At 46.1% G+C, this 21401-nt stretch overlaps 1 protein-coding gene across 2 annotated transcripts in view; it reads right to left on the bottom strand.

Annotated features, from left to right (window-relative positions):
- The window catches only part of Mcc (MCC regulator of WNT signaling pathway), a 369600-nt gene that overhangs the window by 203849 nt on the left and 144350 nt on the right, over window positions 1–21401 (bottom strand). The window contains exon 1 of one of the 2 annotated variants that reach the window (XM_041660358.1): window positions 20693–21264. The exons of the other annotated variant lie outside the window; for it this stretch is intronic. Within the exon in view, the coding sequence (XP_041516292.1) occupies window positions 20693–20749 (57 nt within the window). The 5' untranslated portion in view covers window positions 20750–21264. Of the gene's footprint in view, window positions 1–20692; window positions 21265–21401 lie in introns of those variants that run through there. 2 annotated transcript variants of the gene reach the window in all.

Below are 21401 nucleotides of genomic sequence, written 5' to 3'. Positions count from 1 at the left end.
ACATTTGCCCTCTCCCTCTCTACCAGGCAAAGTCCCACATCATCTCCAGCACAGCACAAGCCAGCAGAGCCCCTTTTGTTCAGGGGTTTCTGAGCAGCCACATAGAGAGCAGGTGTTCACAGATGAGATTCATGATCTTAGGGGGCGTTCTATGACAATGGAGGTCAGGGACTCTCTGCATTATTCTGCCATGCCTCTTGCACGGTAGCATCGTTCTCAAATGGATTTTCTTCGATTTCTGGTACTATATCAGGTATTACAGTGAGGCAGCAGAACGCAAAGTACCAGCGATGCCAGCTGCTTAAAATAAGCTTGTAAAGGATGCAAAAGGTAAACAAAAGAAACAAGACACAGCCATATTACAGCATATATAAATATATAGTGAGCGCACACACAGGAAACACAACATGAGTTTCAAAAAAATGGGCGAAAGTCAACACTTGGTGGTGCCAAGTAAAACAGCTTCAAGGAATGAGAACAAAAAGGGATATTTCCATGGCTAAACTATGGATATTATAAATAACACTATGCAAATGGCCTTGACGACCAAGAGCAACAATCTCCTTGTTCATAATAAACCACGGCCAACGGTGGTGACTGTCATCACTCGGGATAGTCTAAGAAGATCTTCTGGCACAAAAATACATTTTCCCAACATCTCCTCCAGTCACCAGGGCTGCCGGTCACCCTGTAATCCTAAGTCTACCCGGATTGTGGGCTCCTCTTGGGATTGATGACTGTATATGAACGATATCTATGGGAAGTTACCTCTGCTCATACGTCGCTGAACAATATTCACCAACATGAAGCAGGGCGGTGCCTTCTAGAGCTGCAGAGTGCCAAAACAGGGGTTTTCTTCTGGCAGGCTAGACACAGAACTCACTCCCTCAGCCTCAGAGCTGTCACAACATGCAGCAGGCGAGTGAGGCAGAAATTCCGATTATAGGCATTAGAAACTGCTCTGTTCCTTCCTCCACGTTGCAACCAACGGTCTAATTCTTAGCAAGCCAACTTGGTTTCCAGCAAGGAGGAAAAACGGGTAGGGAAGCATCTGTATTGAGCTCAGATAATTTAATTTGGACTAAAAATACTTCGAAAGCTAATGAAATTGAAGCCAGACTAGCGCTCTGGAAATTATTTCCCATCATTCAAACGGTCAGGTTTCTACTGCCATCCTCTTTGACAGGCCTCATTCCACGCTAGGCTGGAATCATCAAGTGAGAGCACTTTCATCATCCGCGTTCCCACAGTCTACTCTTTCCACTTTTATAAATACTCGTTTCTGAATGAATGCTATAGCTGCTGCGTGAGAAAAGTTCGTGCTGAATGGCATTTCTAGCTAGTCAGCCAGGCCTGGGTTTCCAGCCTGGCGTTGAACATGCCAGAGAAATGGGAACAGAGAAAAACAAGGCCAGCTTGCAGATGGCGTCACTCACACAGCTTGCAGCCTTTCCCTCACTCACTTCCGGAAAGCAGCAAATCCCTGAGACTATACTGGCCAGCCAGGGGACCATCCACAGTAGGCCAGGGAATTAGGGGGGCAGGGAGCAGGGCCAGACAGGGGTGTGTGTGTGTGTGTGTGTGTGTGTGTGTGTGTGTGTGTGAAGGAACGGTGGCAGTGGTGTGACACAAAGATACCAGGGGAGGATGCAATGGACCCTCCTCCATTCTGTCTCAAAAATAGTTACTCATATTCTCGGGTTCAATTGATTACATGGCATGGTCTGCCAAGTCAGTGGGTTAAATGTTTTAGATTAGCATTTTGGTAATATCCACTTTAAACAAAAACTAAGTCAGGCCTGTATCTATAGACTTCTGCTCAGCAAACAGTTCCATCCGGGGACTTCCAAGTGATAATCTTCTTGTTATTTACAGGAAGTCACCACTAAAGCAGGGACAAAACTGGCATAAAACTCAGCAGCTCCTGAGATCAGGAAAGAACCCACTGTGCTCTAGGGATTTTAGGTTGGTTCACAGGGCTGGGGTTGGAGCTCAGTGGTACTGTTGCAAAACTTGAGGGTCACAACCTATGCCCCAAGCCAGGTCTAGCCACACTTCCTCAATAGCCCATTTTAAAAAACAGGAATAGGAGATTCATTCAATGTGGCCTCACTGAGAAAAGTAACAAAGAGATCCATTGAATAGCCCTCCTTCCCCAGTCTTCTTTGAGGTCCTGAACTGAGATCAAAGGTTAAACAGGAGTCCCTGGTCAAGGCATGGTCCCGCCCACCACTGACCCACCATTACCTGGGCTTCCGGCCCTTAATGGAAGGTGGTCTGGTGAGTTCTTTCAACTGTGCTGAGTTTCTCTCTGAGAGACAAGTTCCCAATCTTGCTGGCTACCTTTCCTTCCTCCCAGCAGGACTCCTGGGGAAATTCTACTTTCTTTGGGGTCCATTGTTTCAGTAGACTGACAGAGACACAGCGTGTCTTTAGAATATCTTCATTTCTAACAGACTTAGTATGCTCATGGCCCTAGGTTTGATTGGGTCACAGACACACAGACACACAATTAGATTGGTTCAGGCAGTTGTATTTAAGAAGAGAGTCATTATTAGGCTCGAGGGAAATACTATTTCAAAACATCAATCTAAAATCAGTTTCTCTTGGTGGTTTAAACTCACTCCCACCACCACCACCACCACCCCGCCCCCACCATACTCCGTGGGGATCAGAATGTCAGGGCCACAGCAGCGGCAGTCACTTGGGTCCTTCTGGGTAACCAGGGCAGTAGCTGGTGTTGCAGCCCAAGCTGGCTCTGAAGCTGGCTGCCCAAGGGTCTCTGCACCCTGCCCCAGTTGCTCCCTCTCACCTGTACAACTGCCTCACCATCTGAAAGGCATGCTTCAGCAGCAGGCTCCAAGCTAAAGCAAGCAGGCTCGGGGAGAACAGCAGATGGTTCCAATTTATTACGTAGCCTGTGTTTAGTCTTTAAAAACACTGACCCTTGTAGTTGTTAGATTTCCGTACAAAGACCACCCCAGGGCCTCAAGGTAAACTTGTTTGGAATTCTGTAACATCAGAGGCTTACTCTGAACAATATACTCCTCAGTTGCTCCATTTAAACACATTTTCTCAATTCAGCCTAGTCCCGGACCTGGACCGTCCCTCAGGCCTCTCTCAGGCTTTCCTCTTATCTTCTCTTAAAGATATAGCTTGCCTCTTCCCACAGCTTTATGCCCTGCAGTTTATTGGCTCCATCTGACCACAGTTCAAAAATCTTAAGTGGCAGGCCCAGCGAGATGGCTCAGTGGGTAGGGTGCCTGTGGCCAAGTCCGAGGGCTTAAGTTCCATCCCCAGGACCCCTGTAGGAAGAGCGCCAATTCCTGCAGGGTGTTCTCCGACTTCATGTGTGCACACAACACAGTGCACTCAGAATAAATAAAATTTAACTGTTTTAGAATATCGAATGGAAAATTAAAGAAGTAAACAATATAAGATGAATAACTTATTACAATATACGGCTCAATTTTAATATTAGCTATGTTGTTAATTTGCCTACATTCACACTTGCTTAACTTACTCCTTTCCACCATTTCTTTGAGCCATAAGGACTTTTTGATACAATGTGATACTAATCAGATTATTATTCAAAATGATATTAAAAACCATGACTTAAAAAAGCATGTGTCATAAGCATGTTTGTTATACATAAGAGAAGGCTACCGTGCCTTGGCCTGCATCTGAGTCCAACTGGTGCCTACTACTTGGCTTTCTTCATACTGCTTCATATGATACAGGAAGCAAAAGCAAAAGTCTCCCCCGCAGTGGAGAGACTACAGAGCAGCCTCATCCATCAGCCACCTGCACTGTGAACGAAGAGGGATGGAAACCAAAGCTTCGCCAATCCTAGCCTAACTTACCTAATATCCAACAGTATACCGCGCATCTCCTCTTCGATGGCCACCAGCCACCTCAAAGTCAACATGCCCAAACCCAGACTCAGTTCTCCACTGTAGTGGCATTTCATTTGTATTTTAATAAACAAAGCTTGCTGAAGATCAGAGAGTAAAATAGCTCCACTGGTCAGCCTTACAGACCAGGCAGTGGTAACACACTCCTTTAATCCCAGTAGCCTCACTAGTTGTCATAGAAACCAGGCAGTGCATGCCTTTATCCCTGTGGCGCACACCTTTAATCCCAGCCCTAGAGAGGAATATAATACGGGAGGAGACAGCTCTCAGACACAATCTCATTCTGAGATTCCTGAAGACAGGATCGCCATTTCAGACTGAAGTAGAGGTAAGAGCCAGTGGTTGGCGATTTTGATTTTCTGACCTTCAGGTTGAACCACAATTTCTGTCTCTGAGTTTTTATTAATCATGCTTCATAGACTGGATTTTACTATGAGATCTCCAGTCTTAAATGTCTACAACCCACTTCAATCTACCAACAGTAAGAGCCAAAGTCAACCTGTAAGCCCCACTTGTCCAAGGACAGGATAGCTTCCTGGAATGCTGGGAGTTGTAGTTCTAGTGAAATAACAAAGCCACATGTTTTCACATCCCTAAACAAGTATGTTTGCACCAACGACACAGGATGTGCACAAATAGTGTAGGTGGGAGGTACATAGGCAGGAAATAAGTTAGGATGTAAGCTTGTCCCTATTGGACCTGATGGGAAATGCAATGAACAATGGGTCTTGCCTTTTTCAACCCCTGCAAAACATGAATTGGGGCTCTGTACTGGTATCTGGACCTAACCAGAACCCATCCTGGTCAGTATTTAATTAAAGCTTGCTTTAAATTTGGCTCAAAATTGTGGAACTGATCTTCCTCTTGCAAATTTTAGGATTAACGCAACCCACAAACAAGGTCTTACAGATGTAAACTCTGAAAGCCATGACTATAAATGACCTGAGAAAGTAATATATATAGTACAGGCAGCAGGGACTTAGAGAAGAAGGCTCCAGTTTAAACTTGGCCCTGCCACCTACTACATGTGGAACCTTGAGGAAGACCCTACTGTAATGTTCCATCCTCCATTGCCACCTGTCCCTGCTGATACGACCTGTCTCATGGGACTGCAGTAAGATAAAAATTCACAGGAAGGCACTGTGCAATAAGATCGCTGGTGATTAACAGCCACTCCAACAGGACATAAGATGTCACAGACCTGGTCAGTGTATTAACTGCCAGAAATAGAGATATCTAAGGCAGTAGATACAAAGGAGAGGGGCTACAGCCTTCGTGAGATGGCAATCAAAGAACTTTGTCGAGGACACTAGTACTGAACATTAAACTATATAGGATGAAATGGAGGTAGACAGGCCATGGCTGTGCTTATGGATAACCAATGAAAGCAGTAAATGTGATATTAATGAGGTCCAAAGACAATCAGGTACCTTGAGGGTATTGACATTCAACGAGCTTGAGAGTGGGAGGGGGTGGGAGTAGGGGTGGCAGGGAGGGAGATATGGCCAAACAAACCCACACACTGTGTATTCCTGAGTATTACAATTGCTCCCTTCATTTTCACTACTTAGAAGTTAGCTAGCCTGTGCTGTCCAAATGTTTAGAATCCAATTTTGGGAGAGACTTGAGGACCAGCTCGGTGGCTAAAGCACACATAAAGCCTGGGCAGTTTTGCCATCCAGCCCAGAAGTATCAAGATTCAAGACACTCTGATCCTGTAAGCATTATGATCTGGTTGCTTGGATAGAGAGTTACTTTTCCTACTGGGGAATCTGAATGTGTGACATTTTACAGGGACAATGCCCAGTCATCCAACCTTGACTGGAACACCTTATGAACTCCAGAAAGGCACCATGAATCTCTGACATTTAAAAAAAACTCAAATTAGTCAAGTGAATCTTAACTCTATCATTCCTATTGGATTAAGAATCGCTTGCCCAAGAAAAGCAATTAACATATTTCTGTCAGTTGCAAATGAATTTTAACTGAATTGTGGAGTTTCCTCTAGATGAGAAAGGTTTTTTTTTTCATACAGGACACTATTATACACAGAATATTGTTATGGAGAATAATTCCCTTGACCTTCAGCTGGAAACGAGACCCCAATCATAAGCACCACAGAGTCTTCTCTAATTCAGAAAGAGGCTTTCATAAGATTAAAGGTGATAGGTTACCATTCTCTTGAATTCTACAATTTTATTTTTCATTAACGAGAATAGGAATGTGAAAGAAGCATTTATTACCATTGATAAGATGCTTTGGGATATCGGAACTGTTGTTGTGGTCCATAAAGCAACCAAGGTTTTGTTATATGGAAGATAATGTGTTTCTAAAGGTATAGATTCAGCTGTGTTTGCACACGTACACATACGTTCAGGCACGTGAAGTCCAGCAGTCAATGTCAGGTGTGGTTTTCCTCAATTGCTCTCCAATTTGATTTTTTGAGACAGGTGATTTTACTGTGTCAGCAGCTCACTGATTTGGCTAGATTGGCTGGCTAAGAAGCCCCAAATAGCCCCCAGTCTCTACCTCCCCATCACTGGGATTTCAGGAGCATGCCTAGATGATGAAGCAGAAATGAATTTCATAATGCTCCACGATTCCAGCATAGTGTTGGTACAGATACCCCTTGACTTTCCACAAGGTTACATTCGGATCATCTGACGTTGTTGGAAATGTCGTCAGCTAAAAGGCATTCAGTCCATCTAACTTAGGAACACCACAGCAGAGCACACAATACACTGCAGGCTGTGGGTTGGTTGGTTATCCTCATAGTCTCATGGCTGACCGGAAGCTGTGGCTTGACGCCGCTAAGGAGAAAAAATGTGCAGGATGGTGTCCACTGACGCACTTCTGTACCACTGTAAAATTGAAGGATCTCAAGCATTGGGGGCTGTCTGCATTCTCATCCTTTTTAGCTCCAAAGATGTTCTTGCAGCCTAGGATTAGCCCCTGTTCTTCTCTTCTTGAGAGGACACCTAGAGCCACACCCAGTCCTGTGGGGTTCAGTTGGAAGCACGGCTCAAGGATCCCAGTCCACGGAAAAGTGAGCAGAGGACTGGGGCTCACCTTCAGAAGCAAAAGACAGGAAGGGCAGCTAAGAGCTTCTTTTGGGGACAGGGAACCCAGAACGCAGCATGGGCCCCACATCACGGGCAGATGTGAAAGCAGCTGCCTGTAGGAGCCCTTTCACTCCAGCTCCCAGTCTAATCTCACTTTTCACTCCTCATCATTCTTAACCTTTATGTAGCTGGCCAGTTGGACCGCGAATCTGCTCTGAGAAGAAATCATTTTCTCTGTCATTGATCATCCCCAAATGGAAGCTCTGGGGAGAAATTCCAAGGTGGGGAAACAAGCAAGGAGACCGTATGAAAGAGTGCAAAGAGGTAAGCTAGCATCGCGAGCACTTTGTCAGATCCCACGACAGATTTGGCATTAACTGGGAGTTGAGAGAAGCCTTTTGGACATGGCGGCACTACTGGTCTAAATGAGCTACAGTCATGAGAGGAAGAGCATTGCTGGGAGAGGCACAGGCAGCAGCTTCACAGAAGGAAGGCGGAGGAAGAATACTGACTATACAATGACTCTTTGTCACCCCGGACCCGGGCTTCTCCTTTTACCTGACAGTGACTCAGGCAGAACCCGAGGTGGAGGACATGGTTTCAAGGTGATAATTTATGCCACAGAAATGGAATGTTGACAGAAGCGGGGAGGCCACAGAGATGAGCAGGAGATAGAGTCAAGGGTTTCAAAACCTCCATCCTGAAAAGTACCAGGTTGAAGACACTGCTAGCCAACCACGGCTTAGAGCTAGGAGGTCTCTCAGGGTCTCTCTCACCTGGCTGGCTCTAGATTCCTTCCCCTTGGCAAACAAAGTAAACTCCTTACCAACTTCAAAATACCAGCTGACTATTCAGCATCTCTTCCCCTTTGATGGGCAGACAAAATCCAGAGAAATGAAGATCTTTATTGCCGTGGGGCACATTCCAAATCCTTTCTAATTCCTTAACTCTTTTCTGTCCTCCAGATGCTCTTCCTCCTCTGAGACCATTGTCGCTCCAAAGCAAAGCTCCTATACCACCCACACTGCCACAGCCTGCAATGTGCAGGGGAATTCCATGCAAACAGTCAGGCCCTCTTCCATGCTGCCTCATTTAGTCACAGGTACTAGTGTATCGTGCTCTTCCTTGCCCGTGTTGTGCCTTCTAAGCTCAGTTTCTGCAGACAAAAGCAATTGACAACACCATAGATGGGGCAAAATTAGACAAGTTCAAAATAAAAACGTAGGGACTGGAGAGATGACTCAGCCAGTAAAGTGCTAGCCACGCCTGCACAAGAACCCGAGTCAACCCCAGCGTCCATGTGAAAGAGCTGGGTACAGGGCACATCTGTGAGCCCCGCCTTGAATAAGCATAGGAAGTAGGACCCCTTGGGCTTGCTGGCTAGCCAGTCCAGCCAAACCTGGGACCACCAAGTTCAAAGATAGACCTGTCTCAAAAGTATGGTAGAGAGTGACAGAAGACACCAGATGTCAACCTCTGGTCTGTACATGCAAATGTGCAAGTGAGCATGCATGTGCATGCGCAAGCACACACACACACACACACACTTTGGAAAATTACTTTAAGATGTGTTGCGTTTGTTTATGCTGTGGAATTTCTGTTTAATGATGCTAAATGTATTGCATTTTTATGTTGCATTATGTTGCTGTGTTACTTTACCTACCTAAAATACCTGATTGGTCTAATAAAGAGCTGAACAGCTAAAAGTTAGGCAGGAGAGAGAAATCGGCAGGACTGCCAGGCAGAGAGAATAAATAGAAGGAAAAATATAGGGAAGAGGGAGGAGTAAGAAAAGAAGGAGAGGAGGAGGCCAGGGGCCAGCCACCCAGCCAGCTATGAGGTAAGAAGGAAAGAAAGATAAATTGAATAAAGGTTTATTTTTTTAAAAAGAACCCACTGGCAAAATGTAGTTAAAGAGAAACCAGATAATTTAAGTTAGAAAAGCTGGCTAGTAACAACCCAAGCTAAAGTCAGGGCATTAATAGGTAAGAATATGTCTCTGTGTATTTATTTGGGAGTGGGTGGTGGGCCCCCAAAGATTAAAAAAAATAAAAACAACTACACACACATAAAGAAAAAAAATTAAAGCAATTAGTTTTGAGACTTGTTAGTTCATTAACATTCTTTAAGACAAATATCCTTTATTTCCAAAGACAAGTCAAATCCATCACCATCCTTTAGAAAGAATGAACCAACCTAAGACTCGCCTGGGTTTTTGATCGAGGTTTTCCCCAGATCCTGCACTTCTAGCATGAATAGCAAGGGAGGAAAAGTGTCAGCAGACAGACACTCGGATTCCTGGACATGGTTCTCAGGACACTTAGCCTACCTTTAAGGACTTCTCAGTTCCCTCAGTGCTCACAGCTACAGCTCTAATGCCTCTGTTTATAAAGCACTTGCTCGCTTGACACTTACTGTGGGAGCAAGCACCGTAGTGAGCTATGGCTTTAACAGTCCCACCACAGCCGAAAGAGCTATCACAAACCACGTACTGCACAAAGACAAACAGTGGGTTGTGTCCCCAGTCTTCTTGGTAGGGAGGGGCTAGCACACTTATTATCACTACTTTATAAACGGGAATGCGCAGCCCAGAAAGGTAACTTCACAGATCACCCAGCTGGGAATTGACAGGGCTATGATTTCAGGGGCCACAGCTTTATAAACATATGACAAACTGCAAAAGAATGACCCACTGGAGAAGGCAGTAAAGATGGCCAAAAACCAGAGGCCTTTCCCAGCCATGGGACATATTATCCTGATCTCAATATGTCATCATTGCTATTGGGGACATTTTAATGTCAAATAAGAAAAACATCCAACTTTTGACACTTAGGGAATTAGTGGGGTTGAAGGTAGGTTTATCAGCATCAGACATTTTCCTCCACAGTAATTACATATGAATTCAGAGAGCATTTTCACAACAGCTCAGGGGCCCCACATGAGAAGCAAGCTTGCAGTTACTCTTATCAGTTGTACCAAAGTGGATAAGAGGTTCTGCTCCATTCAGGGGAAAGATGGGCAGAGAAGGAGAGGGAGGGAGGGAAGAGAGAAGGAGGCAAAGAGTGGGGGATTAAGACTTACAAAAGAGTGAAAAATAATGAATGAATCCCAAAATAGGTTTTCAAATGTTGGGAATAAATCTTCCTGGTTCCACTTCACCCGTTTAGCGAAGGCACAGTCATCCCCAACCCCTCCTAGTCTACTGTGTCCTCAGCCAAACACTTAATCGGCGTGCTCCCTACCAAGCGTGAAAATAAATTTGATTTTGGTTTAGCCAGGATTAGATTCTGAGCACCAATAAATTAAAAATAACCTTTATCTAATCTAGCAGACCAGTCCCAGGCTTCCTGGCGACTCTCCACAGGCCCCTCTGGCTGAAGCTCTCTCCTAGAATTCCTCTCCAGCAACTGTGAAATCACAGTGTGAGGCGGGAAAACACAACTCTTCACGTGGCCTGGCTGTAATTCTTAACTCTGTGTTTGCCTAACTCGGCTAGAGATTGTTTGTTCCAAACACAACTGCCCAGTGTCCATCTGTGAAAGGTACTTTTGACCCCAAGATGAATCAAAACTCCCTCCCTCCCGAAAACCTTGGGGTCTCCTGGGCGTAGGCAACCAATATTTGCTTTATATGGAAGTGATTCCCGTGCAAGCCTCGTTCTATGTTCACTAAAGAGAAAGCATGGTACAAGGACCAATGCAGACAAAACCAGACATGAACAAAAGCAGCTGATATCTGGAGTATATAAAGAATTCCTATCACCATCATCATCATCATCACCAGTGCACACACACACACGCACACATACACACACACACACACACACAGAGCCAAGAAGCTTGAAGGCAGACGGTAAGCCAGTGAACAGTCAGCCCACCTCGCTAGTTCCCGAAACAGAACACACTGCTCTTCTGGAGTTCTCAAGCTGATAAGACCCAACAAACAATCAGTGCTAGTAAAACCTACTGAGAGCGGATTACACTATACCCCAAACCCAAGTTAGAGCTAAAGATACATTCTAATCATTTTAATAGTGTGGGCTATGGAACTGTTATAAATAGGCAAGATTAATTGAATAATCTCTCCTCTTAAAACAAAGAATACAGAATGTGCTCTTTACTGAGAAGACCCTTCAAGAAAGAAAGGTGAGGCACAAGGGACAGAAATGTGAATATTTGCCACACAAAGGAAAAAAATATTTCCACATTTCTGCCTCTTCTTCCAGCTAGCTAACTTCAGGCCTCAGTTTCCTCATCAGGTTTGGGTGAGACTATGTACCAAAGAGAAGCATCCACGGAACAGACGCTCCCTTGTCTGGCTACATCTATCTCAGTACCAAACAGCCAGGCAATTCCTGGTTGAAAACTCATTGACAAACTGCTCAAACAAACAAACAAACAAAAAAACCAACAACAACAAAAAAACAAACAAAAAAAGGCACCAGCATTCTGGTCTCCCTCAAGCTGTATCTGGTATAGATCACTCAAGTGGTACTGAGGTCGGTGATAAAATGGATGAGGCGGTGGGGGTGAAGGATTCAAGGCGCTGAAGGAAATTCAGAGCCCAGTTTTCCTGGATCAGAATCCACCTCGCTTCCATCAGAAGTGAACCATCAATCAAGGTACAGCAACTTTCAAATCTCTCTTGGCCAGTGTCCATGACTCTTGGAACTTTCCTTTTAAGGGAAACATTTCTTGTAAGGGAAGAACGAATTCAAATATTCTCATCATATCCAAAACTAATTAGTTTTTACAGCACAATTATCTCTGTTATAGAAAATGGTACGATTTAAAAGTTTAGCAAAAGGATAAGCCCTGGACATTGGGCCATCTCCTGCCTTGTGCTGCCCTTGGGTTACAACCTCCCAGGTTCTAGTTCCAGCTTTTGTTGGGCTTTTGTTGTTGCTGCTAATACTTTCTCTTTCCCATATCTCACCCATCATGTTCACAGCACCAACAAAATACATATGCAAGTGTGTGTGTGTGTGTGTGTGTGTGTGTATGTGTGTATAAGATAAAAAATAAATTCAGGCCAATGTTCAACAAGCTCCAGAAGGACCCATATTCTTTCCTAGGGTTTAGGAAGCCCTAGGTGATAAAATAGGGGCCAATTTTGTGGTTTCATCTCTTTTCATACTCCTTTGCTCCATATGTTGTTTGTGACCTCAGTTCCTCCCATGCTCCTTTGCTTCATGTGCCATTTGTGACCTCAGCTCCTCCCATGCTCCTTTGCTTCATGTGCCATTTGTGACCTCAGCTCCTCCCATGCTCCTTTGCTCCATGAGCCATCTGTGACCTCAGCTCTTCCCATGCTCCTTTGCTCCATGAGCCATCTGTGACCTCAGCTCCTCCCATGCTCCTTTGCTTCATGTGCCATCTGTGATCACAACTCCTCCCATGCTCCTTTGCTTCATGTGCCACCATCTTGATGCCCCTTAAACCCACCAGACAGACTCTGGCATCTGTCTGAAGGATCTGTTCCCATTTTCTCCCTCTTGACCCCTGACTCTTAGGTAGATCTCAGCTACTGACTCCACAGAGAGGTCTTCCCTGATCGCGAGAATGCACCCCTCCCTCCCTCCCTCTTCCTCTGCGCTTGCACTGTCCTTCATAGAACACATTACTGGACATACACTTACACATGCACATTGTTTGGCTCCCATCAGAAGGTAAGGTCCATTAGAACAAAGGCTCCATCAGTTGTGTTTGCTGTACCCCAGACCTAAGATAGTTCTATCACACAATATTTATTAAAATGAGTGGGGAAGAGATAGCAAGCCACATTCATGAATTGCATCAAATACATATCTTAACCAAAATAGAAAAGCAGTCAAGGCCATCTCACCTCTCACACTAAACTACTGGAAGTCAACGCAGACAGGCAACTTTGAAGTCTGCCAGTGTCCTGTCCCCTGCCCCATCAAATAGAAACTGACAAGTGATTAGTATTGCTTAGGATAGGCTGGTAATGATCCCAGGGTGTCCCTAAGGAGGCCGTCACACATGTGGGTTACATAGCCGTTCAGAACACAAATGAGCAGAGACAGAACTAGCCTGGAGAGGCCACAAGGATATGGATATGGAGGAGAACAAAGACTCCAAGGAAACCAAGTATTTTGCAAACAGGTTCATAAAACTCATAGGAAGGCAATGACAAGCAATTACTCCCACTCTCCCCAGTCAACCAACCAGAGATGCTCTTGCTTTCCTAATTGTGGAGCGCTCTCCTTCCATGTTGGCATTCTTCCCCCGTGGTAACTACTCTAGTACATTTCCTAAACACAGCTGAGGTTAACTGACACACACACACACACACACTCACACACCGTGAGGCTTCAATCAAGTTTCTATTTATCACGAGTCAGACACGAGAACTCTTGGGCTCTAGCCCATTTGTCTCACCATGCGTTCCAAACCCTCGTAAAATCTCATGACCAGGGCCCTGCCTCACAATACCTGCCAAGTCAAGTACTGAGTGTCTTTCCCCACACAAGCTTCAACCACCCTACGTTTACTGCAAAGTCAATGAGCCAAACCTACAGCTTTCTTTATGAATCTATAGTAGCTAATTTTGGAATTTTTTTCCCTTAGGGGCTTTCTTTCTCCCGGCTTAACGTCTTTGCTGACTTAAGCACTATTTTGAAGGATTGGTACAGAAACCACCTTAGTCACTCATTATGATAATGCAAGCCTTCTAAAAAGACTCCTCTGTCTCTGGTGATAACTTTAGCGGTTGGAGTCAACAAGAGAGAAAGGACATTCATATGAAAATCAGAAGTTCCGAGGGCTGCTCGGTATTTGCTGGGCTAATGGAGCTTGTCTGTGTAATGCAGGTAACTTTTCTTTAGAGAATGAAAGAGTACTGCTAGAAGTTTGATTCAACAGGGGACAGTTTAAGAAAATAACCATATATTTCTCTCACATAAATAACCTAGCTACAAAGTTTTGAGCCTTTTTGTATTTATTTATTCATTTACCTATTTTAGTCTTGTCCCGTTCTACCCTCTTCCCAGCAGAAACTCCTCTCCCAGAATGCAGGTAATACCTAACATATAATCCTGCTTTCAGGGATGTGTTCATCAGCAGCTTCATTTTGCTGTGAATGCAGATTAGACCCCCAGTTGCCTCCTCTCCTAAGAGGAAGCCTTCCTTGTGAACCGCCCTGGGGAAATCACCACTAGGCACCGAAGGCTTTATTGCCTAAGCATCCCCATTATGACATTCTCTACTCCAGTTAGTCTGCCCACTCACCCTGGCAACTCAAATCCTGTACCAACATGAACCTCCTTAAGAAGAAAACAGTCTCGGGTAGGAGTTAAAAGCTTCAAGCCCACACTGAGCCCAGAGTTCTTATATTCATTTTGTTCACTCTCCCTCTACCCCTCCTCCTCCCCTATCACAAACCTAATGCCTGCCTAGCCAACCAGCTCTTACGTCACTCTTCTTCGCCTTTTCCTGTTACTGAGGCGTCCACCTGGTTCTAGCCACAGGCACCCGTCTTTGGCTCCGCCTGCTTCTCGTCTACTGGGTCTGACACAGGGCCCCAGTGTGACAATGCATACACACTAGCCACACAGAGCCTCAGCGGCTAACCTCAGCAACCTCTGCCCCACAGTGATTTGGCCAGCTATAATAGGAACCAGAGTTCTGACTGCAAGGACGGGACGAGTCCTAGTTCTGGAGACTGGAGAAGCTTTATCCCCCACCCCCCCACATCCTGGTACCTCAAATTTCAAAGCATTAGTCCTCAGGTGCCCGAGTGCACAGCCAGCAAGCCAAGGGCTGCAGTGCTGTCTCCCCTGCTGACCCAGGATCATTCCACTCTTATCGACTCATCTGCTTTCAGGACCTGGAAACTCAACGCCTGGAATTCTTCTGCCCCTGGAAGGCTGATGGCGGCAGCTAGGGCCCTTTATTCTAATCATATCCATTTCATTGTTATCAAAACACATATCTGAGCATTGCTCAGGGATTACAATACAAACCAAGTTAAACAGGTTTATTAAATAAAATGCTCCCTTCTAAGCACAAGTGATCAGAAGCTGAGGGCTGTAACAGAGACTAATAAAAGGAAGCAGGGTAGAATGTGGCCACTGTAGAGAAAGCCAGCCTGGGCGCCTGTAGAAGCTTACCTTTCCCAGGCTGCTCAGCCTTGGTAAGATGGTGTGTTATTGGGATTAGAAAGATGACTCAGCAGTTAAGAGCACCGTTTACTCATCCAGAGGGCCAGGGTTCAATTCCCGCAATTCACGGAGCAGCTCACAGCTGTCTGTAACTCCAGTTCCAAAGGACCTGACACCCCTGACAGACTAGAGATCATGTGTATGTGACCAAGTGTTGAAAATAGAGGACACCTTTCAACTATCAGTAGTTAAGTCTCCCATGGTGACTTGAGGAACAAGAACTCAGGTCATCGGGCTTTGAGTGGCAAGTACTTTTGTCCACTAAGCTATCTCACTAGCCTGATGTCTCACTTTTGGTATCTCATTTTCTGTATCCGTATTATGAGTATGACAATGTCTCTCACGGGCTGGTTTTTTGTTTGTTTGTTTGTTCATTTGTTTTTTTTTTCCTTACCAGTTAAGAATGTCAATTTTCCAGGCAGTGTTTTAAAAAAAAAATGCTAGTTACTCCAAGTCTCAGAAAGAAGAGCTAAAATGGAAAACCATTGCAATTGCTACGAGACATCAGGATTATGGGACCTGGGCCCAGACAGGCGATGTCATTTTGTGGCCTCTGGGGTGGATAAAATATGTTTTCTCTCACTCCTCTCTAGGAGATGCGGGATCCATTTCTTTACTCCTTGGACTGTGGGAATAGCTGGCCACACAGCTATTCCAAACAACAAAAGTGACCATATGCCAGTACCAGTCCTACATGTTAAGAAATCTACCAGCAGATCTGGGGCTAACGGGCAGGGTTCTTTCTCAGCACACGCAAAACCCTGGGTTTTGATCCTCAGCACTACACAAATTAGGTATGGTGGCTCAAGCCTATAATTCCAACAGGTGAGCTCAAGAGGCTACAAAGCAAAATCAAGACCAGCCTAGGCTACACAAGAGCTTATCTCAAACCATTCCTGCCATACACATCCCCCCCCCCATACACACAAAAAAATTAAACTGCAAACTTGAACCCAATCCTGCCATGACATCATGCAACTGTGAGCAACAAACAGAGTGAGCTATATGGAAGAGAAGTGAGCTGCTCTGCCAGCTCAGGGACAAAAGCAGCCTCTCAGCCACGTGTGTTTAAGCCCCTAGCTCTGGTCAGACCATGAACAAGACTACTATACTTTGAAAGGTTTATTTTAATTTTATTCATATGTGTGTCTACAATTACATATCTGTACACGTGTGTGCGCGCCCACAGAGGTCAGAAGAGAGTATTCGGTACCCTAGAGCTGGAGGTTCTGGTAGTTATGAGCCACCTGACTTCCATAGACTCTGGCCCTTGTAAGAACACCAAGCACTCTTAACCACTGAACCATCTTTCCACACACACGATTGTCATCTTAAGTGCATAAATTTTGAGTGTGTTAGATAGCTATTAACATGAAAAAGGGTGGGAAAACATCTCAAACTAAGCATTTAACATCAGTTCCAGGAAGGAAAGCAAGCAGTAGGCATCCAGAAACCAAACATCTGAAAGACACCTACCTATGTGCCAAACTCCACATCGTGTCTTGTTCTGTTGTTTATTGGCTAAGTCAGCACTAAGCAGTTTATTACAGTGCCCTGTGATTCTTTAAAGACAGAGAGATACAAAATACAGAGCATGGGGAAACCGGGTGATCTTTCAAGCTGCTTGCAATACTGATGCGATTAATCTGTGGCGAAGAATAAGCACAGTCACGAAATGGCTGTGCACACACGCAGGATCATCTATGCAAAGAACAACTTTCTTCCACAGAGGCGTGCCTCTTAACTGGAGTGTCAGTAAAGCCACAGGGGATGTCACGCAGCAAGCAAAGGAGGAAGGCCTGCAGTATTGCCTCTGCTCTGCTTGGGAGCGGACAGAACAAATAAAAAAGCCTTCAGAGAAACAGGCAGAAGACAGCATCACTTGAGCAGTGGGCAATCTCTGCAGCACAAGGAGGGAGGATTTCTGCCCACTCAGTGTTCAAGTAACGCGAAAAGGGCAAAGAATAAAAGTTGATTGCTTCGGAAATTTCCTGAAGAAAATAACATTTCTTCACCTCCGGAGGTTTTAAGGATTACCAGGAAATGGAAAACTTTACAAATACATCCTGATGTTTCCACATAAATAGGTAGCTGTCTACCAGACGAGCAGCCCATGCAGACAGCTGTTCCTTAACGATGCGTGAACTTGAGCATCACCTCGACACTGCTGCACCTCAAGGCACACTCTTTCCGAATGTGACTTGGTCTACGCGTCAAGCGGAGTGACTGGTTATGAAGTCCAGTTTGCCCCCTGACTGGCCCCATGCGTTCTACAGAGAGAGATAAACTGCTGGTCAAAACTGAAGCCAACGAGGAAGACACCCAAGGTTTCCCTTGATGAGCGTTGGCTGAATCTGACTTAATGCTATTGAAAGTGTGGCCTATTCAGTTTCCTGACCGGGAGGGGAGTGAGGCTGAACATGAATCGTTTAATTTCTCAAGGCATTTTTAATTTGGCTGATGATGAAATCCTTCTTTAACCTCATGTTAAAAAAACAGTCTGCAGTCTTTGACAGGGACAGGGAACAGCTAAGAAAACAAATCAGAAGTTCATGCTTCTCAAATTTCCAGCCCTTTCTGTATTTATTCCTACTACTGCCTCGTCTGTTCAAACTTGGTGCAAGCGTTTTGGGGTGGAAATGAAAATACACTGGGATGTTCAGAGAAAGAGGAAATTTGTCCTCCTATAATCAACTCACAGGGTCTCGAAATGCCATCATTCAAACTAAAGGGTTACAAAATAGACAAAAGGAACACGTTAAGGAATTTCCTGTTTTTATCTTAGCTCTTACACCTGCAAAACAACCAATGGTGAACCTTTGAGCCCTAGGTCTCCCTACCTCCTGGCCCTGGCAGCCATACGCCCACAGCTGTCTGTCTCTAGTGGCATCCAGAGACCAGTCCGTCCACTGGTCACCAAAGGAAAACTGCTCCCACTAGGGTCTTAGCAGGCGTCATGTAGAAACTGTCACTCCCTCCGGTTCAGTGTCAACATTATTGTCAAAGAGTGCCTCCCGCGGCTAAGGCTAGAAGACTCCTGTAGATGAGTTGAGCTCACAAGTCAATACCGTTAAAAGACCTCTTATTGATGACACTGGGACAATGGTGGGTCCTTTCAGGGACCTTCCTGTCTCAGAAATGCCCAGTGAACAGCAGGCATTCCACCCAGCATGTGACCCCTCCAGTGACCTCCAGACAGCTTCCAGGCTCCTGGGCAATAAGGAATACTAAAAGGGACCCTGGGTGTTTTATTAGCCATGCTTCCAGGTGAAGAGGGGAACATCAACCACCAAGGGGGAAGGGATCGTCTGGCTGGCGGTTCATCAAAGGAAAAGCGGTGCACGTGTGCATGCGTGTGTGTGTGTGTGTGTGTGCATGAGTGTGCGCATACACACACATACACGAGAGAGAGAGAGAGAGAGAGAGAGAGAGAGAGAGAGAGAGAGAGGGAGAGACTCTATACCAAAGACTCTGTGAGAAATACAGCTGAGTATTTAGATCTGTGGATGTTATAGAAAGGATCACTATCAGAACGGTTATTCAGATCAATGGAACTGCCATTCAGGGTCCATAGACATGAACCACGCCCCTTTTCTTGCACTACCAAGTCTCTAAATAAATACAAAAGTGAAAATAATCAATCTCCTCGCTTGGCTATTGCAACTAACTATACAACCTTCAGGCAAACACAGATGGTAGAGAGAGGAGAGGACTGGATGGGGAGAGAAGAACTAAACCATGGGATCCAGAACTCGTTCTAGAGAAAGGAAAAAACTGAATGGACACGTCTTGAGGACCAGAGCGGGAACTCTGGGGAGGAGAGTGTGTTGGCAGGGAACCTTGATGGTTTCCCTAGGGACAAGAACCTGTCATGTGATCTAAAATAAGATTTTTCCAGCCAATGCAAGACCACAAGGCAACCCTAATTCTTTCATGTGGTCACCAGCTTTAACAAGGATTAACTAATGCAGCTAGGCCAAGGAAGGGGCAGCTTTCTTCCAGCTCCCGTGTGGCACACTCTCTGCGCTCCTCTTGATACACACTCCTTGGTGATGCTGCAGCTATTCAAATAAAACCACATCTCCAGTCTGCAACCCAGCCACCTGCGCTACTCCTGGCTCTTCTTCAGGTGATAGAGTTAAAGGTGCTACCACGGAGAGAGGCTGAACAAAAGGGCCCTGTCACAAACTTACCAGGAGATAACCATTAGTGGGTTTCGATTATTAAATGGTCCTAGAATAGCAACCAAATGCTTCTCGGATGGCTTAGTTATGAAGCATGACTCTGGGTTTGAGTTCAGATCTTGCCCTGAATACAAAATTGGCAAAGCTCACCTAGTTCCTCATGCCTCCTTTCTCACTTCCATATGAAAATTACCACCTCACTCAGCATCTCTCCAGCCTTGCACATCACTGGGCGGCGAGGGAGGGGTCAGCAGGGGGAGTTAGGAAACAGCTCTGGTTCACATGATACAGGCATGATACAGGCCACTAACCAGGGCTATTTTTTTTCAAAACTCGCTGGATTTCCCCCATCCAGAGCCCCTCCGCAAAAGTGGCATCCTCTCATTTTCCCTCTATTTTCTGACATCACTAACTCTTACTTCCCATTCATTCTCATTTCTGTCTTCTGGTCCCTCTTTCTCTTTTCAGTTGTACTTTTAAGTGGCACAGAGGACCTTGTGACCTGGGTCACAGGATCTAGGCAAGGTGTTAAGTGGGACCCAAAAGGCCCCCCTATTCCCTGGAACACCTGGTTTTTATAGGTTTCCTATCACTTTTCATATGTTTCATTGGATCAGACATCCCTATAACTATTTCCCCCAAACGTGGCTTTGAGCACCTTTCCGCTCATAGTTTTGCATACTGTTTGATGCAGATTTAATTTCAAAGCGGGTCTCAAACACTTCAGTGCAAGCCCAGGAATTGCAAATGTGGTCTCAAAGACACAGGAGTCCATATCCAGGCAGGAAATAAAGTTCCAAGCGGCTTTGATGTGCTTCCTCTCCCCGCCCCTCCACCCCCACCCCACCCGGTGCAGGTCATTCATCTCTACCCAGGAAGAGACCACCTTGCCTGAACCCTAGCAAAGGCAGCACACGTGGGCACCAAGTGAGAGGTTTAATAATCCGTCCTTTCCCGGTCTCCAGCACAACCATCTCCCCGGCCCTACCAAACTAGTTATTGAGGCTTTAAGCTAAACGTTCCGACTGCCGCAAGGAATGTAGCATATAATAAAGGAGGCGGGAGTGAAGGGATTGGGGTCCACACTCTTGGGAATAAAACGCCTAGGTGGCTCGGGAGAGCTGTTTCTTTTCTAAGCCACTTGGTTCAGAGTGAAATATCAAGGCAGTTCAGGTCAGATCCTGAGTAGCACAAGTTAAAACAAGATCCAGGAAAAAAAAAAAAAATCCATCAATCTTTAGTTGCTTCGCTTCCAGCCTGGGATCACGAGGGGTGGGGTAGGGAAAGTCTAGGGTGATGCGGGAAGCCGAGGCAAGGAAACCGAGCTCCCGGACCTCAGCAGTTTCTTACCTCACTCAGCTCGGCTGAGGAGTCGTTTCCATATTTCACCGCAACTCCAGAATTCATGCCTGCACTTTTCAGAGCCGGGCTCGTCCCCAGACCTCGGAGCCTTGGAGACTGGCTTAGGCTGGATAACCTGGGCTTGCTCCCCGCCGGCACATTTCAGTCTAGACAGCCATTTTCACCCAGGTCAGCGGCGAAGAGGATGCAGAAGCTCGGCACGGAAAGTCCCGCAGGATTCTCACCGGCGAACCATTGCTGCTGGAGGCTGGGCAAGAGGGTTACACTCGCAGCAGCTGCAGCGGCCGAGCCGGCGCCGGGACCCGCCCGCGCGCCCACCGCGGAGTCCCGGGGCGATGCCACCCTCCGCGCCGCCTCGACTCTCCTACGGTACCGCGCGGAACCCCATTACCCGGCAAGCGGGCAGCTCGCGCCGGCCCCCGGCAGAGCTCGGGCACTCTCCGGGAGAAGCCCGGGCAGTGCTGCGAGGACGATCTGTGCCTCCGGTTCCCGGCAGGAAAGAGCTGGAGAGAGCCGGAGCCGAGCGGCACTTCACGCCGAAGTTTCCCCCTTTGAATCGTCTGGAGTTGTAAGTGGTTTCTGATTGAACACAGCTGTCTAGCTGCTGGCTAAGTAAGGGCTGTGCGGAGGAGGCGGGGCCAGAAGGAGAAAAGGGTGGGGGGAGGGCGCGGAGGAGAGAGCAGGCGTCCTTCCAGGT

Source organism: Microtus oregoni, unplaced genomic scaffold (genome assembly GCF_018167655.1).
Source record: "Microtus oregoni isolate MIOR12 unplaced genomic scaffold, Mior012 000011F_ref0000422, whole genome shotgun sequence".
Lineage (NCBI taxonomy): Eukaryota > Metazoa > Chordata > Mammalia > Rodentia > Cricetidae > Microtus > Microtus oregoni.
The sequence above is the reverse complement of the archived record's forward strand: the minus strand, read 5'-3'. Positions and strand labels throughout refer to the sequence as shown.